General features: G+C 46.9%; 6 protein-coding genes and 1 non-coding gene across 7 annotated transcripts; 3 read left to right on the top strand and 4 right to left on the bottom strand.

The window, feature by feature from the left end:
* Nucleotides 1-648: 648 nt before the first annotated feature.
* EV420DRAFT_1279320 (potassium transporter) lies at nt 649-3,953 on the top strand (the record flags this gene model as incomplete). Its single annotated transcript, XM_060468135.1, has 19 exons — nt 649-915; nt 963-1,006; nt 1,052-1,805; nt 1,855-1,967; nt 2,018-2,077; nt 2,129-2,166; nt 2,223-2,267; nt 2,436-2,532; nt 2,584-2,598; nt 2,660-2,710; nt 2,770-2,801; nt 2,855-2,984; nt 3,042-3,072; nt 3,122-3,130; nt 3,185-3,213; nt 3,264-3,421; nt 3,477-3,631; nt 3,685-3,746; nt 3,803-3,953. The coding sequence occupies 19 exons, from the start codon at nt 649-651 to the stop codon at nt 3,951-3,953; spliced, it is 2,241 nt and encodes a 746-aa protein (XP_060323467.1).
* Nucleotides 3,954-5,186: 1,233 nt separating this feature from the next.
* EV420DRAFT_1650692 (uncharacterized protein) lies at nt 5,187-5,983 on the bottom strand (the record flags this gene model as incomplete). Its single annotated transcript, XM_060478489.1, has 5 exons — nt 5,187-5,286; nt 5,338-5,462; nt 5,513-5,730; nt 5,799-5,829; nt 5,861-5,983. The coding sequence occupies 5 exons, from the start codon at nt 5,981-5,983 to the stop codon at nt 5,187-5,189; spliced, it is 597 nt and encodes a 198-aa protein (XP_060323468.1).
* A 3,987-nt stretch (nt 5,984-9,970) lies between these two features.
* On the bottom strand, nt 9,971-11,319 carry EV420DRAFT_1167452 (Alpha/Beta hydrolase protein). Its single transcript, XM_060466173.1, has 7 exons — nt 10,925-11,319; nt 10,713-10,865; nt 10,580-10,666; nt 10,462-10,515; nt 10,383-10,406; nt 10,186-10,329; nt 9,971-10,131 (listed from the first exon to the last, which is right to left on the bottom strand). The coding sequence occupies exons 1-7, from the start codon at nt 11,154-11,156 to the stop codon at nt 10,049-10,051; spliced, it is 777 nt and encodes a 258-aa protein (XP_060323469.1). The 5' UTR covers nt 11,157-11,319; the 3' UTR covers nt 9,971-10,048.
* Nucleotides 11,320-12,534: 1,215 nt separating this feature from the next.
* Nucleotides 12,535-13,954, top strand: EV420DRAFT_1769345 (uncharacterized protein; the record flags this gene model as incomplete). The annotated part of the gene is made up of 3 exons (XM_060481021.1): nt 12,535-12,585; nt 12,643-13,446; nt 13,503-13,954. The coding sequence occupies exons 2-3, from the start codon at nt 12,660-12,662 to the stop codon at nt 13,952-13,954; spliced, it is 1,239 nt and encodes a 412-aa protein (XP_060323470.1). The 5' UTR covers nt 12,535-12,585; nt 12,643-12,659.
* Nucleotides 13,955-16,621: 2,667 nt separating this feature from the next.
* On the top strand, nt 16,622-16,701 carry EV420DRAFT_t276. The gene has a single exon. It is a non-coding gene; the product is annotated as a tRNA-Gln (tRNA).
* Nucleotides 16,702-18,725: 2,024 nt separating this feature from the next.
* EV420DRAFT_1279347 (uncharacterized protein) lies at nt 18,726-19,486 on the bottom strand (the record flags this gene model as incomplete). The annotated part of the gene is made up of 3 exons (XM_060468139.1): nt 18,726-18,983; nt 19,041-19,256; nt 19,307-19,486. Coding segments are annotated over 3 exons (654 nt in total), but the record flags the coding sequence as incomplete, so codon positions are not given.
* Nucleotides 19,487-22,688: 3,202 nt separating this feature from the next.
* Nucleotides 22,689-24,429, bottom strand: EV420DRAFT_1279341 (uncharacterized protein; the record flags this gene model as incomplete). The annotated part of the gene is made up of 8 exons (XM_060468138.1): nt 22,689-22,760; nt 22,815-23,115; nt 23,168-23,382; nt 23,433-23,666; nt 23,709-23,874; nt 23,926-24,140; nt 24,254-24,293; nt 24,350-24,429. The coding sequence occupies 8 exons, from the start codon at nt 24,427-24,429 to the stop codon at nt 22,689-22,691; spliced, it is 1,323 nt and encodes a 440-aa protein (XP_060323472.1).
* Nucleotides 24,430-25,132: the final 703 nt, after the last annotated feature.

Raw genomic sequence — 25,132 nt, forward strand, 5'->3', positions numbered from 1 at the left:
ATGCTACGGCATTGGGAACAGTTTTGCCTCTTCTGCATACCACTGGAATCTGGGTTTTCGACTTTCAAGCGATTTCCGCCGCTGGATGGCGCTCAGCTATGCTATGACTTACAGGCCCAGCACGGATCTGCGACACACTACCATTATGACTCAAAGAACGTCGAGCAGCAAGCCCATCTCTCTACTCCGATAGTATTTGGATGGTTGATGGGATACGCAGGTAGATTCAGACGCACCCGAGTTGGTCTGTATACTGTGGACTGTGGTCGACAATGAGTTCAGTTGGTCCGTGCTGCGACACGAGGATACGCTGTACGCAGATGATGCAACAAGGCGCTAATTCTGCTGTTCGCTTTTTGTGTATTCGACTTTCTTTCCACGTTTCTGCCGTCGACACACCAACACGAGTAGTCCATGCATCTCTCTTTCTGACTTCTTTCTGACCTGCAGAGCCCGCCTCCAGAGGAAGCTTATTCCGCCACCTTCAACTCACATACCCGCTTTACCAGAGAATTGGAACCCCAGGGTCAGTATTTAGCACTTCTTGGTCTCAGAATGTTGTTTTGACGAGCAAGATGTAGCACTTAACTAAGTACCGACGGCGGCAGTAATTTCAACTACATCAACATGGATGGGACTCGGACGAGAATGAAAGAGTCTTTCAAGCTGAAGAACCTCGTTGCGTCCATCCGAAGCATCGAGTTGACCTTCTACCGCATTCATATGGTAGCCTTCGTCTTCATACCGCTCATATTCTCAGGAATTTTCTACGCTTGCAATGGCAGGTTCCATATCAGCTACCTGGATTCGCTCTTTCTATGCTACTCCGCAATGACATTGACTGGTCTGTCGACGGTGAACTTGTCGACGCTAACCGTGTCGCAGCAGGTCGTGCTCTACTTGCTGATGATGGTAGTGAGTGAGTACGTCAGCGCGTAGCAGTGACATTCTGATGGATATAGGGCGATATGTCAACGGTATCGTGGATCATGGTGCTGGTGCGGAAGTGAGTGCGCTCTTCCGCCGTACTATTTACCTGACACCGTTGCAGACGCTATTTCCGAACACACTGTGAAAATCACCCCGACCGGTCAAAGATCCTTCCAACACGCAATGCTTTCCTTGCATCCATTTCTTCTCCTATCAACGCCTTTAGGCCTCACGATATTATCCCGATAAACGGCGATCACGCCCCGCAGCTCAATTTCCATCAGCCTACGCCGACGGCAACCATGTCCCCAGCAGTCAACTCTGGCGAGACAGCGTCAACATCCGTAAATGGACGAAGAAGCGAGGAGGGCCATGGTGATAACGTGTTGTCCGACATTCATACCTTCACTTCATCCTCCGGCACAGCTACCCTCCACCTTTCGCCCGTCCAGAGTCACGGTTTGACTCGACGCAGCGTAGACTTTGACCTCGCGACTTCAATGACGCCATCTATGCACCAGAGAAGGATGAGTGTTGCCCGCACTGATATCCCGCTCATGGCAAGATGTATGACAGTGTTACCCAACCGGGATACATCCGGAAATACGCCTGAAAATGACGTCCCCGGACCAATACAGATCTTCAAGAGACTGTTCAAGCGATTGGCTCCAGGCGCATACAAAAGGTTCCAACGCGGGATGACCGAGCCATGCACGTCTACTTTGGAGGCCAGGAGAACCAAGTGGCTTAACTTCGACCTAGACATGGGGCGGAATTCAGACTTTTACACCGAGACGTTGACGGACGAGCAGTTGAAAATAATTGGAGGCGCTGAATATCGGGCGTTGAGGGTTCTCAGTTATCTTGTGCCCATGGTGCGCGCATCGTCCCACATCAAAGGAGCTTTTTTTAACTTTTACCTAGTATTTTGTGACCACCCAGATTATCACTTATCTCATGTTTGCACCCTGGTTATCGACTTCTTCGAGCTATGACAGTGTGTTTGAGGCGCAGCCCCGTCTCGTCAAGAAGCCATGGTATAGAACTGTGCGTAAATTACATTCGATGTTGATGAGAATCTTTCTAGGTTTTCGCTCTTCCAGGTTATGGCGGCCTACACCGGGGGCGGTCTATCCTTGGTTGACCTGTGAGTTAGACCGTAGATAAACATACATTGAGTGCTAACTGTATGTTTCAGAGGGATGTTTCCTTTCCAGACCGCCTATCTCATCGTCTGTGAGTTTTCTACTTTAATGCAATTAATTGCTCTTATGAGAAAAGGAAATATCTAGTTTCTTTGATACTTCTCATCATAGCAGGCAATCATGCCTTGGTGCGTTCGCATACCTTCATTGTTAATTATGTACTGACTCCTAGCTTTGTCTTCAGCCTATATTGTAAGTCCTGACATTAGAAATAATGACTTGTTGGCGATTCCTTACATACGCTGTACTAGTATGCGACTCATAATGCAGGTATTCAAACATTCCTATATTCACTGACAGTAAAAAAATGGTTTTCCAGATGGATATGTTCCAAATTTACCGAACCAGGGTCAGATCTGGACAAAGCATTGGACTTCCTTCTTCATCATCCTCGACGGTAAAGTCGGTCTTTCGAGGTATGGTTATGCATAACTGACTTTGGCGACAGGTGCTTTATCTATCTGTATGAACGCGCTTCTTGGTACTTGAGCAGAAACGGTCGTCCTGATATTTCCACTGCTTAGGTTCCCTAGTCATCAAACTTGGTATTTGGTGGTCGTTCTACTTCTGATGAGGTTAATCGCTTCTCTTCGTCAGACGTAGGCTCCATTTTCTGACACTGCTTTCATAATAGTTTCGTGGAATGGATCGCATTCGGGGTGTTGAGTACGATCGGGCTGTCCCATATTGCCGTTCAATCGTTCTGATTGTCCATTCAGACACCGGATTGGAGTTTTATGAAGCTATGCCGACGGAGGATAAGATCGTATCGGGCTTGTTCCAGGGACTGGCTACGCGTGCATCCGGATTTTCGATCGTCCCTTTGGCTTCAGTTGCTCCTGCCCTCCAGTACGTTTTGGCTGTAATGAAGTACCCGATCATATTTTGAAATGAACGGTTTTGTAGGTTCATGTATATGGTAATGATGTACATCGCGGTATGTTTTTCCATCTCGTACCTGTTCTGCTTACCTGACTGCGTTTTAGGTATATCCTGTACGATTCCCGTCCGGTTTTGATGCTATAGATTCTGAGATTTTTCCCTGTTAGGTCGCAATGAGTATTCGGTCCACCAATACGTAAGTTTTAGTATAGCTTAAGGAGTGCACTTCTTATTTCACGACATCAGGTATGAAGAAGGATCGCTTGGCGTATTCGAATCCCCGCCTTTGTACGAAGAAGAATTCGAAGAAAAGGACAAGGAGCTGGGAGATCGGAAGGACAGGGAGCCTCGCCAGCGTGTGGCGAGGTACCTACGGTGGCACCTGCGCAGACAAATGTATGATGGTGCGTCTATGCCTGGATCTAATGCTGAAGAAGGATATCTCAACGGTATGCATAGATATCTGGTGGATGGTCTGGGGTGTCCTTCTTATCGCCATTATCGAGCGAGACAACATCACGGACGACAATAAGAAATGGTTCGATTTGTTCCGAGTACTTTTCGAGGTTGTCGCCGCATTCAGCGGGATCGGGTTGAGTCTTGGATTCCCTTTGGTATATTTTTGTCGTCAGTTTCGATTGTGATGCGGTGTTGACGTTGGATACAGGATAACATGTCATTCGTTGGTGCAATGAGACCGCTATCGAGGCTTGTCATCATCGTGGTGATGTGGGTATCTCTAGTTCGGATATTGGATGTAAATCGCTGACATCTTGTGCCATTAGGGTACGCGGACGACACCGTGGTCTGCCTGTGGCAATTGACCGAGCGGTAAAGCTTCCCCATGAGCTCACACCAAAAGGTAGAAATGTAGGGAAGGAGAAGGACAATAGCTCTGAACCGGTGGAAGAGGTTTCCGTTACTAATGTGTCATAGATTTTGGAATGTTATTTATGTTGCTTTGCTCTGGAGCTGCATCATTACTTATATATGCATATAGTTTATAGACCCGTCTTGATACTACTACCTACTTGTTACAGCAGTTCTCGTAATTATGTGGAATTCCCGTTTTTGAAAATTTATATAATTTATATGATCGTGTCAAGGTCGTGCTTGTATGGGGTGTACTTCGTGCCAGAAGCGAACAGCTTTTTTGACGTGGTTTTGTTGTTTTCGTGCAAGAATGCATATTGGTATATATTATATTAATCTTATATTTATTCAGACGCGCCCATTTGGGAAAGTGCGATTCCAGGTGGCAACCTTGAGACCAAGAATTGGATGTCGGCTCCGAGTTCAGGGATTTGACCTTTAGACCAGGACCGTTGTTATGCAAAAGCAAAGTAGAGATCAGGTACTTATAGGCACGCAACTTCCTTCTCGGTTGTCCCTAAAGCAAATGTCTAGACAAGATGCAGGGCCAGAGCGAAATTCTCACAGTGCGACGTCTTGGAATTTTTGAGGACGGTAGTGGTCCTATGTGTAATGAAGAGCCATTTATGGTTCAAGGAAGCAGAACCGAGTACTCTGGGAGATACGGTTCGACGGCTGCATCACGTTTCCATCTCCCAAGTCCAGTCCTGAATTAACGACATACACATCCATTGAGGGCCCAATCTTTTGGAAGATACGTTAATATTCAATCCTCTTCAGAATTTTAACCTACTGACAAGGTGGAATATTTATTCAATTTCCTTCAAGAGTCTTCCAATACCGGAACAATTACCACGAGTCGTCGAATATAAGGCTAGACAAGTCAATCACCGGCATCTGTTGCTCAAGTACAAAAAGAATCTGAATAGGTTCATTGCGGCGTGACGATTTCTTGGATACGAGCCTGTCATATCTCGCAGGTGGACATTGACAATATTATCTCAGAAGAAACTTGGAAGCCGAATGGAAGATTCTTGTCCTCAAGTCCATGTCCCAAGTAAACAAGGTCAAGCGAATCTACGTGGGGAACCCAAGTTCTCGACAAGGGATGGCGGAGAAGCACAGGGCGGAACGATACTACCATCGCTGCAACTGAACAACCACTGGCACAGCCGTTCGCACATCAGAGGGAAGTTGGCTGTTTAATTTATTGGATTTGCACTGAGGTATATATATATATATAGAAGATGTCCGTTAAACGAAGATAAAGAAAAGCGTCCGGGTCCGTCGATAGCACTAATGTATGTGCAAATCGATCTTTCGCAGCTGGCTAAGATGACCAGGCTTTCGGCATGACGGGCACCCTTGATTCTTTTCAAAAGTCTGGCGGATGCATCTGCGACGAACGTCAGCTTGATATTCCTATGCTGTAAAAAGAGTAACTTACGATGAACAGAATACGTGCCCGCATTTCGTCACGCTCATCTTAGATGGCGGACACAAGCACACCGGGCATGTTTGCTTTACGGTGGCTTTTGGTGTTGGTTGGCGTTGTAGGCGTTTCTTGAGATTCTACAAGACGGCGTTCAACTAAGCAACACAAGAGGGATCAAAGAGCCTACCAAGATCACAATGCCAACCTCTACCCGGGACATAGGAGCCTGCTCCTCGACTTTTTTGAGGGCTACAGGATCCTCCCGGTTCTCCTCTTGCTCTTGTAGACGTGCTAGCTCGTCTTCCCACCCTTCAGCGCGCTTCTCGCGATCGCCTTCTTCATAATCACGGTGGTGACGAGCAGATTGCTCATAATGCTGTTTGTGGCCATCATCAAAAGCCGCGGCTGGAATTGAACGGCGACGTACGATTTTAAGAGCAGAGGAGGATTGAACTCCTCATCGCAGTCATCACAATAGTGATGGTAATCCGAGAGGATCAGATGCTGGGAGGAAATCAGTCAGACGACGACGCACGACAACAAAAAGGGGCTCACCGTCTTGTAGGAGTTGTTGTTCAAAAATCCCCGTTTGCAAGTACCGCAATACGGGTGTCAACCAGAAAAGTCGAGATGATTCCGCATAAGCTCGATAGACCATAGTGTCTGATCGCATCGGGTGCAATATTGCGGATTGAATTCCTCTTCAGGACGAAGAGTGATTGTGGAAGACGAAGCTTCGCACGTGCTGGTGGTGTTTGTAGAGCGCAGTTGGTTGTGGTTGGTGTTCATGTTTGTATTGTAGGGAAATCAAGTTCCGCGGGGGCATTTTATACGATGAAAGGGGCAGCTGGTGTCTCACACCGGCGAAATTGCCTCCGGAAACAGTGAGACACTTCGTAGACATCTGTATTGGCTCGTGGACGATTGTTGGTCCATGTCTGCACCTGACGCCCGCGCAAGTTCGAAGTTCGAGTCTAGCATATCAGTGAGCTTGGCGCTAACGGAGCAGAAATGGCCGCCTTCAAAAGTGTAAGGTCAACAACAGCGGACGACCGTGATTATAGAAGTACCTTGCCTGACCCCTTCGGAGGTCTCGTAGTCGGTCTCGCCGGTAGGTGAAACCGAAGCAAGGGAAACCGAATCGATTGGAGACATCCTCCGTTGTCCGTTATATCCTCGGAGGGCCAAACTTACGTTGGTCAACTCGGACTAAGTGCTATAACATGTAAGTTCGGCGAGTCAGATTATTTACTGTGTTATTTTACCTTCCTGCATATCTTCTGAAGCTACACAGAAACAAGGTATCACAGAACCATCACGCAGCTACGATAATGAGAACACGTAAGATTTGGCGGAAAGGACGTCCAGAATTATATTACGCACTTTTTCACGCCCAGGATGTCAGTACAGAATAGCGAAAGCGAGGCTAGGGATTGCCAAAATCTCAGAAGGCCATAGGACACATACCAACTAAAACAGACCTCTTCCATATAATATGACGTGCTGGACGTCATTGCAGCTGCTGCGAAATCTGCTTTGAAGCTGGCCAAAAGCTATGAGATAATTAAAATTACAGATTCAGAGGAAACTCACTCACGCAGACAGAGCCAGTCCAGCCAAAAACCTCAGAGTTCCTATGCTCGTCCCTGCTTCCTGCTGCACAGGAAAGCCAGCACAAATACGAAAGCATCAGAAATATATGGCTGAACAGCGAGGAGGGGCGGAGCCTGAGAATTATACTGTTGCTGAGAGCAGCAAATAGAGCAACCCTGGCTGATAAAAATTCACGGCGCGAGTTTTACATTCGGCCGATGTCGATAAGGCTACGGAATATTTCCCTGGATAAGATTCAGGACAGAATTCGCATTTCCTTGAGCTATAGACGTACCACTCTTCTGTCTGACTGCGAATACTGCCCTCCTCTAGGTTCCGTTCAGTTCATGGCCTCCGGAGAAATATGTAGCATATTGAAGCTGAAGAACAATCCCTGATCAAGTCACATAAAATAGTTGGAAGCGAGCCCAAAGGATAAATATCTCCCTTCGCTGCATTGAACGCCGGTATCGAGCTAACTTCTGAATATAAGTATCGCTCTGAACTGCGTAGCTGACTGAGAAAACGGAGCTCGTAAAATTACAGACGTCCAAGTGTCAAAAAGATGTATTTGTCATCCACGTGACCTGGCGCGTATCGCACAGCCACCGTCGGCCTTAACTTTGGTTGATGCGACGATGACACGGAAGTCATCGAGACGTGACGAATCAATGACACATCGCCCGCCCACTGCGATGGTCATTGTGTTCACAGACCTCTTCTGCAGAGTACATAAGGGCATTACTTGTGAGGTATTTCATCATTCTTCGCTCCTTCCACCCTCAGTCGCTCACCATCTTCCCTCTCAATCCTAACGCTGGACACTGGGTTTCGGCTCAATACGAGTATGACATGGGAGAACAGTCCGGTGCACTGAATTTACCCTTAATATAGGTAATTCAAAGGGGACCACTCTGTCGAGGAATCCCCACCACTCTGGCTATTTTCGGACGACGCTGATTATCACCTTATCATGGATCATAATTCAATTTGTTTCGTACACTCATGGTAAAGCTGTAGTCACACTAGATTGTTACCAACGTTAAGCATGGGTATACACTTTTCGATTGGTAAATCACTAATTAATGGTGATAGCTAAAGCCCGTGACAGAAAATGTACGCGACGGACGGATTTGGATTGACTTCTTCAATATGCTCGATGAAGCTTGAAGCTTGAAGGATTAAGCATGCTGGCCGTCTATAAGGGGTTACAGTACGTTGCCTACTATCTTATTGGCATGCATCGTTGACTAATGTGGTTAGACCAGGGTGTTTCATACGATCTGAAGCGCCGTTCTTGCATTGTTCTCTGTAAATGGAAAGCTATGAGGATGCTGGGAGCGTAGGCGAGAGGGGACGAAGGCGGATTCGGACCGGTGCACGTGACTGTTTAGGGCAGGTAGACATAGCTTTTCCCGTTTTCGTAGCTAGGTTTTCCCTATCGATCCATTCCATCTCTCTGACTCTACGAGGGGTTCCAATGCGGTTTGAGCGGGTAAATATAGCCATGGTGCTGAATGTCCATCTGAGATGACAAGACATCAGTAGGGACGAATGCGACTTGGAGGCACAGTATGGATCTATCAGGAATGGGGAGTATTTCAAACATTCTACTAGGCTGTCCCTCGACTTAAGTCAGATTTAGAAGGCCGAGCTGAGCATCGAGTCTAATGCTAATGTCTTATCAGTAGCTGCTGACACTCCGAGGCGGGTCCCTGATGGTTGATACCGGATGCGTATCTCAGATCTGAACTAGATATAACACCACAATACCAGAGGCCGGAAGAAGATATATCAGGTACAATTGACAAAGACTTTGACAGCCTAAGCTATCATACTACTGATATAGTTCAATAGAAGCCCTCGAGCGCACTCTACAGGAGATTGAATATGATGGCGAGAACTAGAAGTTATGGAACGCACCAGAACGACGAGAACGACGAAAGGTCATTCAGTGGCTCGAACGGTTGACCGTACCAGCCAACGTATTGCCAGCAATTTCCGACATTTCTACTAGGCTAGAAACGCGGCCAGTGATGGGCAAAAGACGGTACAAGGAAGTGGACTTGAAAACGTACCTGATTGAACTCATTGCTATTGTCTATACAGCAGATGTTCAGGAGTAATTTTCTTCACAGTAAAAACACGACTCACGTTTCTTTATACAAAGATACTTCGCGAGGCACAACCTGGTGGGATTGTTGGAAACGACAACAGCACAGAGAACATGATCATTCCGGTCGTACGAGTTTTGAGTAAGCCACATCGGGGTGCTGAATAAATCCGACTCGAGCATGGTGAACAGTGCGTATTGTGCAGCTCAAGGTCGTCAAGTTGGGGATCAACAAAGGGACTGAGGTTTGCCATTTTATACCATTGTGCCCACGTGACATGATATCTGATTTGAGCTTGTCTCTGCTTGTCTGCATTCAAGATTTGTACAAGCGCTCTGAAATTCAAGGGCATGTGTTGATGTGATCCTCGGTTCCGGTCCGATCGGTTCAGTTGCGGAATCGACCCTGGCGCGCCTTCCCTGCTACTCCCTCAGTCAAGCTCGCCGACCGGATACTACGCGCTATGAATCAGTCTCGATGTTCCCCCACCATAAAGTTTGCATGGATGTCTTGCATTCCAGGGTTCAAGGATACCTACAAGATGATACTTTTACACTTCACTCCCCAGCCTCATGTGTGTTTGTTTAGACTACGCTCTTCGGAATGCCTTACTGACTGAAACCTGCCTTGGGAAGTCTCCAATCATGTGGTCTGTTTACACAGTTTTTGGATGCTGCTCAAGAAATGATCCACGAAACATGATACCTGGATGGGAGTTCGCAACTGGAGACGAGTGCGATGCACTCCGCCTATTGCAGAGGCGTGCCGAGTACAGCGACACGGATTCATCTATTTATGACACTGGGAAACCAATACAACATATAATGTCGTGGATTGATGCACGTTGTATGGCTTTCTGAAGGACGTAAGGTAGAGGTATCATACGTACTGGGATACACCGTATTATTATATTTCATCTCGCTGTTTGACATGTCTCGATCCATAACAGCTTTCTTCTTCAAACCGTAGCAGAAATGATTACTACTTCACTTCTTCTCTGAGGACTGATACAGCTCCTATCTGACTGATTTCAAGTCCTCAGCACAAAACCGCTGAAACCAATTCGCAATCCCTCGCGCGGACTCTTCCTTTGCCCAGCCTGTTCATCATCTCAGCCGACCACAGGGCTATCATAAAAAAGGAATGAACTTACGAGTATCGCCAACATTTGGATCGCCTCTCAAAGCGAACCCATGCTCGACCCCGGAAAAAATCTGGAAACAGTAACTGGCCTTTACTTCAACCAGGATATCTTCAGCGCGTCGACGATTCTCCAGAGGGAAGGTGATGTCAGATTCTGTTATTAGCAATAAGCGGAAGTGAATGAGAACCAAATTAGTTTGAACGTGCCCGCGCATGATAGAAATAGAGGTTCTGAACCCAGAAGTATCAGTCCTGAGAGATCAGACAGATAAGTAAGTAGACTTACTCTTGATATTCCTGAAGTGGTCTTCAGTGAGCGATGCTGGATGCGCAATGGCGCCTAGTATTCGATGCGTCGACAAAGGAATCTCCAAAGGTATATGTTTTATATGTTTAACACCCACCAGCCACGATGTCTCCACGAATCGCGAGATCCAAAACGAATGGAGCACCGAAGCAGTATCCCACGGCTGCGTACTGCGAATCCTTGCCTGCTCAGCTGAGTAAGTTTGAAAGAGCTCAACAACTACCACTTACCGTATTTTTCCCGAACAGCGTCCAACCATCTCGGCGTTACCTCCAATGCTCGTTGCGTCGACTTGTCTATCCATGGATGCATATCAAAGTCCGGCTCTGTGTGAAAACCATACGAATCTCCGAGGAAGTAGTCGATCCCGACGACGATGAATCCTATCAGCAATGGCCGTTATGATTAATACTATTCCGAAGCCGTGTCAATGAGAACGAACCTTGAGAGGCGAAGTAGTCTTGAACAAGTTGGTTGTTGATATGCAATGGGCCGTAGACGTCAGCAAAGTACAACACAACTTTCGTCTTTTGGACGGTCTTGGCGGACGGGGGTTCGGAAACGTAGGTCGGTACACCAGCAATGATATCGGTTCTCCCGACGGGCGTCCCTTCATGCTTTACTGCAGTAAAGCAGCATTCTCCGAGAGCTCCTGCGAGAATGGGAGAAGACATGGAGGTGGTTCAAGCTCAAGATGCGTGTAGTTAATAAACGGATTCCGAAATGGCCCAATTGGTTGAGAAAGAAATAACGGCCCGAGTGGAAGAACTGTTGAGTCAGACAGAATGATACTATTCGCAATTTTGAATGAAGACCATGGGGCCGGACTGTCGGGTAATCACCTAGTACATGCAGCTGATGACGTCGATCATTGCGCTTCTTGCGGAAAAAAGGGTAAATACCCTAGAAATGCCTTGTACCGGGACAAATTGAGTCCAGCTTTATAATCGCTTGAGTATGTGGGACATGAAAACGTGGACGTAGTAAAGACTCACGTCTCTCATTGACACCGATATTTGCAGGTGCAGAATAACCGTGGGATGCACCCGGCACTTAATAGATATTTTGGAAACCATAGCTTGCCTTGACTTTCATACGATCAACAAGATTTCAGAGATGCAGTTATATGGAAGGCGAAACGAACGTAGGCCTGCGCAAGGGAAAACAAAGGGGCGTAGAAATACGTTAACGTGATTTATTGACATTAGAAAAGCGAAATACTTACTCTTGAGATTCAGAAACTGGTCCTCGGTCCAAAGTAGGATGCGTGGTAGCCTAGCCAACATGTAAGCTAGGAACATAATCCCGACGATTAGTTTGCTCACGGACGGCGACACCCTTTGTTACTACCTCGAGAATGAAAGGCACACAGCACACATTTTGCGTCTTTATCTACACAATGATAATGAGTAAAGGATGCCGTGCATTATGCTAAACGAACCACATTCCCCGTATACCGCAACCAACCATCTCGGAACGAGTTCGTTTGCCCTGGAGTTCGACTTACTTCAGCTACGTATTGATGTCGGACTTCCCGCGCAAGTTTTAGGCAAGATTTCCAAGAAAGTAGTCGAAAAATAGTCAATTCCAATGACGCTGGATCCTGTCCACCCGGTGTCAGATTCGAACTCGATTATGAATGGAATACCGACCACCCAAGTATTCCTGAGAGCACACATGCAGGGGTGTGCATCAGACGAGAACAGTAGGACTCCCTTCTCTTCACTGGTTTCCATCTTGTTTATATATAGCAAATTGAAGACGTTGGGATCCCAGTAACGGCACCGGCTCCTCAAGATTACCTTTGTCGAAGTTGATAGCCAAGGAAGAGGTAAAAAATGCAAATTTAGCGTGAATAAGAGCTCTCATACAAGACCTGCTAAGTGAAATTTTTACAAAGTAAGTGAAGCAATTTTAACGGATATGTACCCTGACCTATATCAAGACGCGTTGGACCAGGAAAAAAGCGGCTGTCCTTCTCCGGACCGGAGTGTTCCAGATTTGATCCATTGGATCACGGGATCAGTGCCTCCGGCCCGTACCGCGGCTTCGAGGCTTACTCTCAACCTGCACACAATCTCTTAGCTGGTTCCTTGGCATTTGGTAAGTCTTTCCGTACGTGCATTTTACTATCTCAGTTTGTCTAACCTTTGCATATAGCCTACGGTTTAGCTCCCATGTCTGTGCTACCGGAAGAGCTTGTCGAAGTCATCATTGACTTCTTAAAAGATGACAAGGAATCCCTTCGTTCTTGTTTTCTTTCCGCTCGCTGTTTTGTCGAGCGTGCGCGAATACATATATTTCACGATATCGTCATTTCCTCCCATCGGCGCCTAAAAACGCTCCTCGTGTTGTTCGGAGTATCCCCCAGCCTTCCATCTACAATCCATACAATCAAATTTAGCGGTCGGACGTTCATTGACCCTGCAGACTGGATATTCACCGACAATACAATTCGGATCGTCTTTCAAGCCCTCTCCAATGTCGAGGAGGTCTTCATCGAGAATGTTAGGATTCCGCGGCTGTCAGACATTGTTTCCCCTTCCTCCATTTTCCCATTCCAAAAGCATATAAGACGCCTCGGCCTTGACGACCTGATTCTGGAAAATGGCGACGATCTCTTCACATTACTATGCGCTTTTCCTTCTGTGAAATATCTAAATTTCGGTTTCGTTCTCTTCCAAAATCCGCAATCGACAATGGCTACTTTTCCTTCCCCGCCACCAGAATTACGTCTGGAAACATTGGAGCTCCAGTTCTCCTATAATATCAATCATTCCGCGATGTTGTTCCTGCGAGAGCATTTCGCTGACATTCTCTCGGCCTTGAAGCATCTACGCGTCACATACATGACGAGCCATGAGCTTCAGCTCGTCAGACTCATTCTTTCTCAAACCCGTGGGTCCCTCATTACCATGTACATTGGTCCTATGATTCTTGGCAATGCTGAATCACAGCAACATGGTAAGTCTGCTGACCGGTCACGTATAAGTCTCGGTACTTATTATCCTACTACTCAGCCAATGATCCTATACTTCTTCTATCTCTTAGTCATATCGAATATCTGACGATCGTCCTCGATGAAACCGATCCACACACCTCTCCACTCAAATACTGGACCGAGAACTTCGCAACGGATGACGAAGACTTTAAGCTCAGGGAGCTCACAATCAATTTGAAGGTTCACGTTGAGCAATCAGATTCCGCTTTCTCTGCGTCTTTTCCCTTGGCAGCGCAGTGGTCAGCACTGGAAGCCGCCCTTTGTCGCTCCCAGATGGAGAATCTTTGCAGGGTCAACTTGAACCTCACCGCCGACTCGGGGTTTGGATATGATCCTCAATGGGTGACCCTCTTCGCTCGGTTGAAGGGTATCATAGAGGGAAATTGCCAATTATTAATGAGTCGTCATCTCCTACGAGTAGGCAAGTCACTCAGTTTCACACCAGATGTCGATCTGACAGCCATTTGCTAGATTTCTAGACATTAGAACGATACTGAAATCAATCTTCATTCATTTTATTTGACGCCACAGTCTGTAGATTATCTACCAGGAAACACCACTTTCTACGCGGTTGGTATGCGTTAGGATCTTGAGGTCCAAAAAGTGCCAGTGTTATGCAAACGGGCCCGTCATTTGGCCATAATCTGTGGGCTGATGGGAACGGGAAAAGATCTTCCGCTTTATTTTAGGATTACGACTCAATTATTTTGAAAGGGAGAACAGTCTAAGGCGTCAGATCTAAACCGTACGCCACCGAGTCCCTCTCCGCTATATCCTTCCACGCTTTAAGAAGTGCAGCTGAATCGGCGATTCGTATGCGCACACGATCTTATATTTATCACCGTCTCCGCCCCACCAGCATGAACTAAGGTCAATCAGAACCGTTGCCTTGAATAGCCAGGATGTTCCGATTTATGAACTGAAGATCGGGTCTGGAATGGGTAGGGCACCATTTCCCAGCATTTTGCGTGAGGTACGCGTTTGGCATGGCAACGAATCACTTGTAGAAAGAAGCGGACCAGCGTGTTTCTGGCAATCAGAACAATCAGGGTGAGACTAAAAACAGAAAGAGCTGAAGCGCCCTGGTCTTCGGCATTCACCAATAAGAGTCGATTCTCTGTTGATGGTCGGACAGTTGCGGTTCCGATTTGTTACAGGGATAGACTCCAGTGGCTTTCTCAGGTCAGAAAAAACGATCCAAAGATGCAATTGGACTGCATGACGAGATGGCAGTGCCAAACTGAGGCAGCCATAACGGTCAACTTAGATCTGAGTAACATGGCTTGATTCAAGCTATGACGAAAAAATCTGTTTGCATTCGACATTGACTTGACGTCCCTTGAGTTTCGGGAAGCGACAAGCCACGTCGCTTGAACCAATTAAAATCATTCGGAGGATTGCAGCGTCCGCTTTGATAGAATGCTTCCAATAATGAACTTTTGATCCTTAGCGATCATGATCTTTGTTCTGATCCGCTTCTTGCGTATTGATACAAATGAGTAGCATTAGGGATGGAAATGTGATATAGAGGAGTGTAGTCCCTTATTTTATATGTCCGTTTTAAGTATTGTTCTTATGATCTGCGGTACCGTATTCAGTATAACAAGGCCATAAGGGGAACGGGCCTCACTATTTCAGAAGAGACATGCCTTGTCATACATTCAAGGAGAACAGAGTTCCCAGAACTCGTCGTTGGGAGGCTATAGAAATATGCTTCGGTTCATCATCGGAGAAGGGTTCGCTCGGGTGAATGCTTACAGTGTTATCACTATTACTAGTGTCTACGGGAATCGATTAGTTTCATATGAAGATCGCAATGTGCAGGAAAAACTTACGCGCACGTTTACATTTGTATACCATGACAACATTGTTCGACTTAACGAAGCATATGTCATCTACGCGCCATGAATGTCCATGGACCCAAGTGTTCTTTGATATAAAAGACCCATGAACAGGCATAGTGAGTAGTTTTGCGATAACACGGAAATGAGGAAGGTGGCCACAGTTTCAGTCGTCGATTGACTTCTTAAAAGAACACCTACTGTGAACGAGACAGCGAGTCATCCGGAGGCCGTATTTCACAGCAGTTCTTCGGAATCGCAGGAGTCATCTGCTATGAGTGCAGTTTCGTCCACCGCCTAACTGGTCTTCTATCATCGGGATGGGAGATGGAGATTGCCTGCACTTCTGAGTCACCGCACCTAATTGAGCTGGAAAGAGAGCTGTTGAGATTATCGGCTTCATTTGACCGAGTTTTCAGCAGGCGATAGGTATGCTGAAGGAATCATAGCAGCCACGGAGAACCTGGGTATCAGAGACGCGCATAAGATCACTGTTTAACAGTCCGGTGATATCGGTTTGGGTCGGCAGTTTCGGCGAACCGTCCAATCGCGCTTGGAAGGTCATCGGTCAGATGTTGGAACCGTATCGCTAGGTCCGATAGAGAGAATGAGGAATCGCTGGTGATAGTCGCGGGTGTAGCTACGGATGCGGGAAACTACGGATATCGTACACATGATCGCGGAGAAACCGGACCGTGCCAACGCTCCCAATGTAAATGAAGCAAGCCGGATCACGCATATGCCTTGTAAGTGGACGCCACAACTGGTAGCCCTTTCATAGGAGCTGTGCGATACGGGTCGGGAGACGGAAGTATAGAAGAAGACAAAGAATACCGAATATTGGTGTAACAGAAGAAGGCGCCGATTCATCAATATAACCCGGGAGCCTTATGTCGACAACAGTAAGTTAATCGATAAAGTCCGGATATTGATTGATAACGGACAGGCCGCGTAGTGAACCCGCGGAAGACTGTGAATACAGCGAAAAGAAGACATATGTATGCTACTTTCCTTGAAGCTGTAAACCACAACAAGATGATAAGAACAGCAAACAGATAGTACAGAGCGGCCTCAAATGAAGTTGTAACAGCGGCGGTAAGCACCATTTGTGACCAGCAGCTAGGATGTGTGATGTACCAACTTGAAGAGAGCAGTAAAAATCGAAGAACAGTTTCAGAACCTCTAATTGCAGTTACAGCACAACACAGTTAGATGTGATAAATCTAAGGTCTGGGAAGCAATACCAGTTAAGTTATTCTACTACTTGGACCCTACAGAGAAATGGAGCTGCATTTGTGGCGCTATGGTGTAGTGGTAGCACATTGGATTTTGAATCCAAAATTTCCAATAACCCAGGTTTGAACCCTGGTAGTGCCTCCTACTCTGAGTATCATATAATCCTGATTTTTTTTTGCGACTGGCCTTGGCCCTTGTGTTGCCAGCACTAGGGTTGCGCACGAAACCTCCAGGGGGGGTAAGTAACCGTTAGTTACTGACCCCTCCCTGGGGGGGTTGGTTTTGCTACGGTAAGTTACCGTTACTTACCAGTCACATGATCTCTCACATGACCATTTCGCGCTAGCTTTTTTTTGACTTCTGCACTGCCGCCAGCGGTCTGTATTGTAGCCCGTCGATCTCACAATGGAGCACATCCCTATCTCTATCAAAATTCTATGGCTACGGCTTCTTGTACAGGCAAAGCCAATGCCGTTCCCTTCTGCATTGCATCATCTATCTTTCGACACAAATGGAGATAGGATCCAATCGCTCGATATTGAATTGTCTCGGGTGTTTGGAGCTGGATCCACGGCATTGAAGATTAATGTGAAGGATCACGTCCAGCCTGGGGAATTGAGGAACATCATTGATCTCTTGGACGGGCTTCTCTGCCATCACCCCCACAACACCGTCTTGTTACGGTGGCTTGATCTTATTACGAAAGGCTGCGAAGAAGAAGGGGATACAGTATTTCCGCTCAAGGTGCGACATCTCCCGGACTGTCATACTCCTGCTGATTGTCATTTCAGCCTGACTTATTTGTTGGACCCAACTCTGAAGATACTGTAGCAATCATTATCCAGGTACATGGTCAGGATGTTCTCTCTCACTTGCCATACACTGATCTCTATTAGACTTTTAAAGCACTATTAGAAGACCTATCACCCGATCTTCTTTGTTCAGACAACGCCTCGAACGTGGCAGCAGGACGGCAGGTGTTACAAGCGGCTGGGATACCTGCATACACTCACGATGGGAATCACATAGTAGTACATGCACCTCAGATTTAGCGAGTTCTCTCTATTACATCACTACTAGAATACCATACTAAAATCATCATCATTGCCTTCTGTGTCGCTAACAACGAAATCAGTTTCGTTGCTGGCTGAAATATCTTGGACGCCTTTCCCCACTTGAAGTACCTTAGACTCGCTACAGAGCAAATCAGTGATGCGCGAGGACTTGAGATTTACTGGGGTATCCAGGGATGTGAATTCCTGTATTGATTTTGGCATGGTTCCATCTTCGCCAAGCTTGATGTCGAGCCAAGAATCATCTTCATCATCATATAGGGCATCGCTTTCTCCGGGGTTTGACTTCTTGATATCATAGAACTTGATTGTCGGGTTGCGATGACTATGCGGCCGTGGCTATATAATTGTCCATCAACAGAGTAATTTATCAATTGAATACATTCAAACCTTTGAGTTGGTTTGATAGTACTGGGCTACTTGAACTCGAGCAGTCAAAGATTCAACGGAAAGGAGACTTCGCTCGGGAGGAGTAAGCCACGTAAATTTAGAAACCGTGCGTTCTTCAGACATTGAGTTAACATGAATTGAGTATAGTTTGATGGCGACATGCTGGAGAAGGGTTTGTTAGCATCAGACGTCACTGCGGAATCACCGATAGCACCCATACTACATACCGGAAGTATTTGCGCACATCGGCTGCCAGGAGGAAGCAATTCATCAGTGTTCACAATAGCACTCCACCAGTTTCGAACTGCATGGGGGTGATTCTCATCCTGGACTCGGAGATTATAAGGGTACTGATGACGAGCATAGAGTAGGATCTCCTTCCGAAATTGTGTTGTGAATGGCTTGCCGCGTCCCTTCCATGCGGTAAAATGTTCATGATGGCCATGCTTGACCTCAGCTGCAGCCAGTTGAGCTACATATGTCGCTACGGTCTTGAAGATGCTAGGGTGACGGATGCCAACATATTCAGGACTCGCTTTTTCGATCTTGAAAACATCAGATTGAAGGTTATCTGTGGATTGTGTAAGTTAAGAAATAATGTCAGCACTCGGCGGTAAAAGAACACGTACTGGGATTAAGGTATGCAGTGGCAAGATATGCTGTACTAGCCAAATTACCGTTTATACTAAAGAGTTGATCGTGTCAATGCTCCAGGATACCGAGAATATCTTCCTGGACTTCCACAGGAAATTCATTGCCTGGATCAAGCAGAACCTCGGTCATTTTGGCAATCATGGCATGCCAAAAGAAATACGCATCAGCTGCCATGACTTCAACTGCTTCCAGACACGTTAATGTGTTTGCAGGAGGTGAACCAATCTTTATGAGCTGTTCTAGTCCATATCGAAAGTTGAATGCCTTCTGAGACGTTGTCTCAGATCGATAATAGTCACGAAAGTCCTATAACCGAGGAAAATTAGCTGTGTTTTCATTTGAACAAGTTACAGTACGACTTACATCAGACTTGACACGACCAAATGAAATCGTTTTCTGTATTGCAGGGATGCAACGTTGAACTGACACTGACGAGTGGACCACAGTTCCAAAACGAGTCTTCCCAATAGATTCAAGGCCATGGCCGATGTTCAGTTGCTGTCTTGCTTTTGCGAAATCGGCGATTCCAATGTGTGACATGTGGAAGTACTTAATAATTCCACGGACAACTTTGATTGCCTATAAAATCATTCACGCTAAGTACATTGAACATGAACCAGTTAACGTACCAAAGAGAAATAAGGCAGTTTGACCACATCTTTGATAAGATTGCTGATGTGGTGACACAGATCGGCTAGAGCTATGATTGTGGGTACATGTTCAACAAGGAGTTTGCGAGCCAGTGTTGTATTTCCAGTGCTATCGGAGACAACGGCACCAAAACGACCATGCCCCATGCTTTCTATGACCTAGTATGTCATATGACATCATGTCCGACATTTTGCAATTGCCATTTAAGGGGTATTTAGCCGCAATTATGCTATATTAGGCCATTATGCGGCCGGGCCGCATATTTGGCCTAACGAGACGAAAGTTCTTTGCGATAAGATAAGTAAAATGGACCCTAATAAAGACCCCCATCAATCTTGATAAGCACGTTTATTATGCCCCTATCAAACTGCCTAACAACCGTATATATCAACATTGTCGGTTGCCTAATAAAGCCCCCCACCGACTTAATAAGCCACTTTATTTCGTGAAATATATGTCGCTAATTAACTACAGAATAACGATTCAAAAATGGTTGTCGAGCAAAAAACAAGTAAAAGAATATTCTTTTCTCCGTAGTACTTTTCTTACTTGATTGTAACTAGGAAAGGATCTGAAAGTCAATTAATTTTTAGTAACTGAGTCCACCGGAGATCGAACACACAACCAATTTGTTTAAGAAAGAATAAATATTACAGAGATTTACAAGACATTAAGTATTAACCACTACACCATATAATACATATATATGTAGTGCACTGGGGTTATGTTAATACATTACCATCCCTATCAGCTAATTACTCAGAATCTTTGACCCCATGCTTTCCCCTTATCTTTTCAAAGAAATGATGGCGACACGCAAGAGAAACATTTGTTAGGGACAACAAAAAACAAATGTACTGCAGAGGACCACAAAATGAACTAATTCTACTCCTCCTCTTCCTCCTCCTCCTCCTCCTCATCATCATTCTCTTCGTCATCACCTTCATCAATGTTGGTATCGATGGACGCTCCCGGGTTTATCGCCGTGTGAGATGCAATCGCTGGTGACTGATCAGGGGTCGCCACCTTGGTCAGGGTAGTTGCCAGAGGCTGGACACCGTCGGAGGGTTCTTCTGCTGTGCCCTTCTTGCCTTTCTTCTGCTTTCTCGTGGCTGGTGGAACAGCAACTTCGGCTCTAACTTCTTCCCCGCCACCCACTTGGCCTCGCCGACTACGTGTTGCCCTGGTCACCCTGGCCATCGTTGGAGCCGGTTTACTTCCTTTCTTGCCCTTTGCCTTTGATCGGACCTTGTCGCTGCTAACTGTGGCGCCCGCAAGGACGTCGTTTGTCACCGGTGCTGGGAGCACAGGAGATTCGGCTCCACTAGGAATGGCCAAAGGTGCATCTATGAATACAACAGGCACCGTGAGGGTTTGGCCGGTGCCCTGAGAGTCTGAGTCAGGCTCGTTGTTGATTGCTTCAATCTCGTGCCAGAAAGCTTCCTCCTCCTCCGTGAGCGATACAGGGACAGCAGCCGGAGCCTTGGCACGACCTCGCGTCGGAGGAAAGACATGGTCATTGTAGAATTTGACCATGTCGCACATGGATTTCGTTCCTTTCTTGAGCTGGTCTTCGATTCGTTCGACATAGTACTCAAAATCGGCCAGATAATTGATGCCGGATTTCTTTCCTACTGGCGCAAACTCAGGATCACCAGACAGAAGATTACGAGTCTGTAATATTTTATTAGAACTTGGAAAATCCTCATCATTGATACTTACCACTATCGCGGTAAATGCGATTGCCAGCAGCATTCACCTTGTTAGCATGCCACAAATCACCGTTTGTGCCTTTTGTTACAATCGGCTGGTCGTCAAGGGCCGTGCTGCCCCATAAGAGACACGTAAGGATCTGTAAAAAAGAACATTGTCATGCCCTCTGTTAATCAAAGACAAGTACTTGACACAAACCTTCACTCCCTGGATGGTCCTGAACACGGTGGCTCCTGTTGTAAACCCGTCGGCAAACAGGCAAGGGGGATGTCTGCTATAAACCCGGTCTGACTTGTAGCCCAAAAGGCGCCGGCAAGTCGGATCCTCATAGCGGTCGAAACCCCGCCTAAAATGGCCCTGTGGAATAAGGCCCTCGAAAATCTCTCCGGCGACATTTCTAAATCTGTTGAGAAAGGTTGACCGACGGGCTCCTCCGACATCTTTCATCTGTATCACAAGAGTCAGTCCAGTCAATTGTTGTAAACAGTGTCATGCACTTACAATTTTGAACAATTTTTTATACTCGCCTGCAATAGAAGCACCCACAAGCGGGTGAAACGCTTTAGGGAGAAATTCGTACAGCTTCAGGATCAATCGGAGCACCATTACTCGCTCCTGTGATGGCTTTTCTACCCCGGTATCCAAGGAATTCGTGAGGGTGGCGGCATTCATTTCACGACGAGCAGCCTCCAAGTCCAGCCCAACACCGAATAGATCTTTTTTCTCCCACCAAACATGGCCGAAGACGACCATTTTCATAGCGCAATACTCTAGCTCCCTTCGGCTCTCTTTATTGGTAAAAAGAGATGATGTTTCGGTGCTCGAGGCCAAGTCGTTTGCGGTTCTTTCTTCCCCGCCAGCACCCTGCGGTAGAACGGGGAGTTCAGCGGTCTGGGGAAGGGAAGGGGCGGTACGGAGTCTGCGAATTTCCTCTTGGCATGCTTGATTTTTGAGCTGCGAGTCTTTCAGCGCCTGCGACGTATACGTCAATTGAAAACCCAGCGAGCGAAACCAGAACTCAGTTGACATACCAAAACGAAGTCTTCCATGCTCATTCCTTCGAGTGCAGCAGATAGTTGGGTGATGTCCATAGTTGAAGGAGAGAGATGTGTGCAGAAGAAAATTGTGGTGAAAGTTGAGAAAAAAGGTGCCGAATAACATGCTTCCATATGAGGCAACTCTGGCACTTCGTTGGCGTCGACGCAGACATTGACATCGGTAAGTAGGAGTCCCCGAACGTGGATGCTCTGAAAACAGGTTATCTGAGAAAACAATGCTTCACTTCGATGGTCTCGAAGGCGATGTGAATAGCATGTTGATCTGTTCAATGACTTTCGGGAACTAATTCTGCTTGTACAGCCTTCAGAGAGCTAAAGACCTTGATGGCTGGTTTCGGCGGCCGTGATTCTATGTCTATGTGTCAATTTGGCATTATGCGGGCACAGTAAAGCGGTAGAGTGTACCTGTCTCCCATGCGAACGATTCCGACGCAAGACTGTAGATCTGGGATTGATGTACGTCGCTAATAGAACGAGTGTAGCCTCTGCCGGACGCAAGTATAATGGCTAGGCTTTGTTAGCGAGTACTTATATATTAGAAAAGAGAGACAAACATTAGATTCATCGCGATAAGGCTTCGTTGGGTGGTTCAGGTGCTCATTACAATGTAAGACACCGCTTCAGGTACAGATGCTGCGGTCTGCACGGCTCGTTCGCGTTCCTGGTGCAAACGTAAGGCGGAAGCGCAGAGAGAGAGAGATGGGGGGCAGCCTACCTCCGAAAGTGTGGCCCGCGTCTCGTTCAAAGTCTCCGTCAAATGCTCAACCTGCTTCGACAACCGCAGATTCTCCTGCTTGCAAAGGTCGAGCTGGAGCTCAGAAATGTTCTTGTCCTTGCGCAAGTAGCCAACGAGTGATCGGAGCTCCGACAGCTTAGCATCATCTCCAATGGCACCTTCACCTCCACCAGCAGGAGCATCGGAAGAGGTCGCTGCTTGCTTGATACGTGCCGCTTGGCTGCTAACGTCTTCCAAGTGTCCATGCAAAAGCTTGTTGTGCTCAGCGAGAGCTTGATGGCTATCAGAAGGGTTATATTTCAGGCATAAAATTGACAGTGTTCAAAACTTACTGACGTCTTACTTCTGCAACCTCGGCATCCAAAGTCTCCTTCTGCTTGTTCCAGCTCCTCTCTGAGGCAGCCAGCTTAGCGGTCGCTGTGTCAGCTGCAACCTGGCTGTCACGAACCGCCACTTGGGAGGTGGCTAGTTGTGCGTTCAGAGCTTCGATAGCCTTCCTAGATTCGGCATGTGCAACCAACTCATTCGAATAGCGCTCCTCAGCAGCCTTTGAGGGAAGTAAGTACGAGAGAATATCATTGGAACCAGTAGGTATACCTTAGCACGCTCCTCTTGTAAACGAACTTCCTGCTCACGACTTGTACGGTCGCTCTCGGAGTGTTTCTCGGAAGTGCTCAAATCGATTATAGTCTCTTCCAGAGTTTTCTTGTCGTTCGTCCAAGCAGTTCGTTCAATTTCGAATGTCTTTTGAAGTTCGTTTAGTTGGGCGGTAGCCTGTATGGCGCCTCGCTGAGCTGCCTCTAACTTCTCTTGGAAGGCCTTGTTCTCCGACTAAGACACGTCAGACTACAGATCAGAGCAATCAGATAGAACACATGCCTCGAGTCTCGTGAACTGAGCTTCCGTTGTAGTTCTGTACTGTTCATGAGTAGACTGCAAGCTCTCAAGTGCGGCTTCAGCAGCCTGACTAATTGATTCGAATTGTTGGCACTGTTCTCTGGCTGCTTGAAGATCCACCTTGGCAATCTTCAACTCGGCCCTGGGGTACAATGAATACCATCCAGACCGTAGGTCCAAGAGCATTACGCACCTAAGTTCCGCGACTTCCGCCTCAAGCTGCTGCTCCTTGCTCATATCCTGACCGCTACGAGGAACACCAAGAGTACCCGAGCGTCGCTCATATACCGCAAGTTTTTCCTCGCTGCCCTGAACTTGTCTAGTTAAGTCTTCAATACGGTCCTCGAGGTGCTTCTTGCTAGTTTCAGCGCCGACGAGAGCTTCCCGTGTCTTGGAGAGCTCTTCGGCCTATAGAGTATAAGATCGAGTCAGTGAACATTAGGATTCATGCTTACATTCTTGTCAAGTCTGGATTGAAGATCCTTGAGTTCGATATCCTTTTGTAGTGTAATGTTTCGGACATTATCCCGTTCTTCGGTCAACTGGGTGCGCGAATCTTGTCTAGATAACATTGAAACATTAGCGACTCAAACCGCGTAGATGGAGAGTAGGCATACACTTGTGCTTCCAAGAGTTGCAGTTGGCTTTCCAAACGACGACGGTCGTTCTCGCCGGATCGTTCAAGATCGTTGTGCATCCTCTGAACACCCCATAATTTATTGAGCCTTGGCATAGAATGACAAACGAATTGAAGAGCCCTGTCGCGGACTTGAGATTCTAACGTTTGAACGGGTAAGTCAGCTCCAAACAATGAGAAAACAGAATCTCACTAAAAACAAGCGGAGGCCAAGAAATTAGCAGCACATGGGTGGAAAATGCCAGCGGGTGCTCATCGTGGTCGCAGTAGAGGTTGATTCCTCATGGTAGCACAGATGGAGATGCAGTCCCGCAAAGTTGTTTGCCCGCGAGGTTTTCCGCCACTAAAGACGATTCGTACCACAGTCGCAGGCCCTAGCATCTGAAGCTTTGACGTCTTGAAGGTTCCAACGTTCCCGCATCTAGCGAAGTGTACCACGAGTTGCAGTAGTGCCAGGATCACCCAAATCGTAACATGCAATGTCGAAGACGAAGGAATGGAAGATTATAGTCATGAGTCGTGAACGATATCGTCTCCAAAGGCATGCGGTGACGCGAGGTCTAACCCATGCAGGATATGGGGCGACGCGAGGTCTAACCCAGGCAGGATATGGGGCGACGCAAGGTCTAACCCCAGTGCAGGTGGTGGAAGAAAGAGAAGGGACGAATCCAAATAAGGCAACCACGATCAGTCGGACTTGCGCGTCTTGCCAGTTCACCTCCATCAAACGTCTATACCTTTATTTTCGTGTGCCGCCAGTCCC

The sequence above is a fragment of the Desarmillaria tabescens genome (genome assembly GCF_030435595.1).
Source record: "Desarmillaria tabescens strain CCBAS 213 chromosome Unknown EV420scaffold_80, whole genome shotgun sequence".
Lineage (NCBI taxonomy): Eukaryota > Fungi > Basidiomycota > Agaricomycetes > Agaricales > Physalacriaceae > Desarmillaria > Desarmillaria tabescens.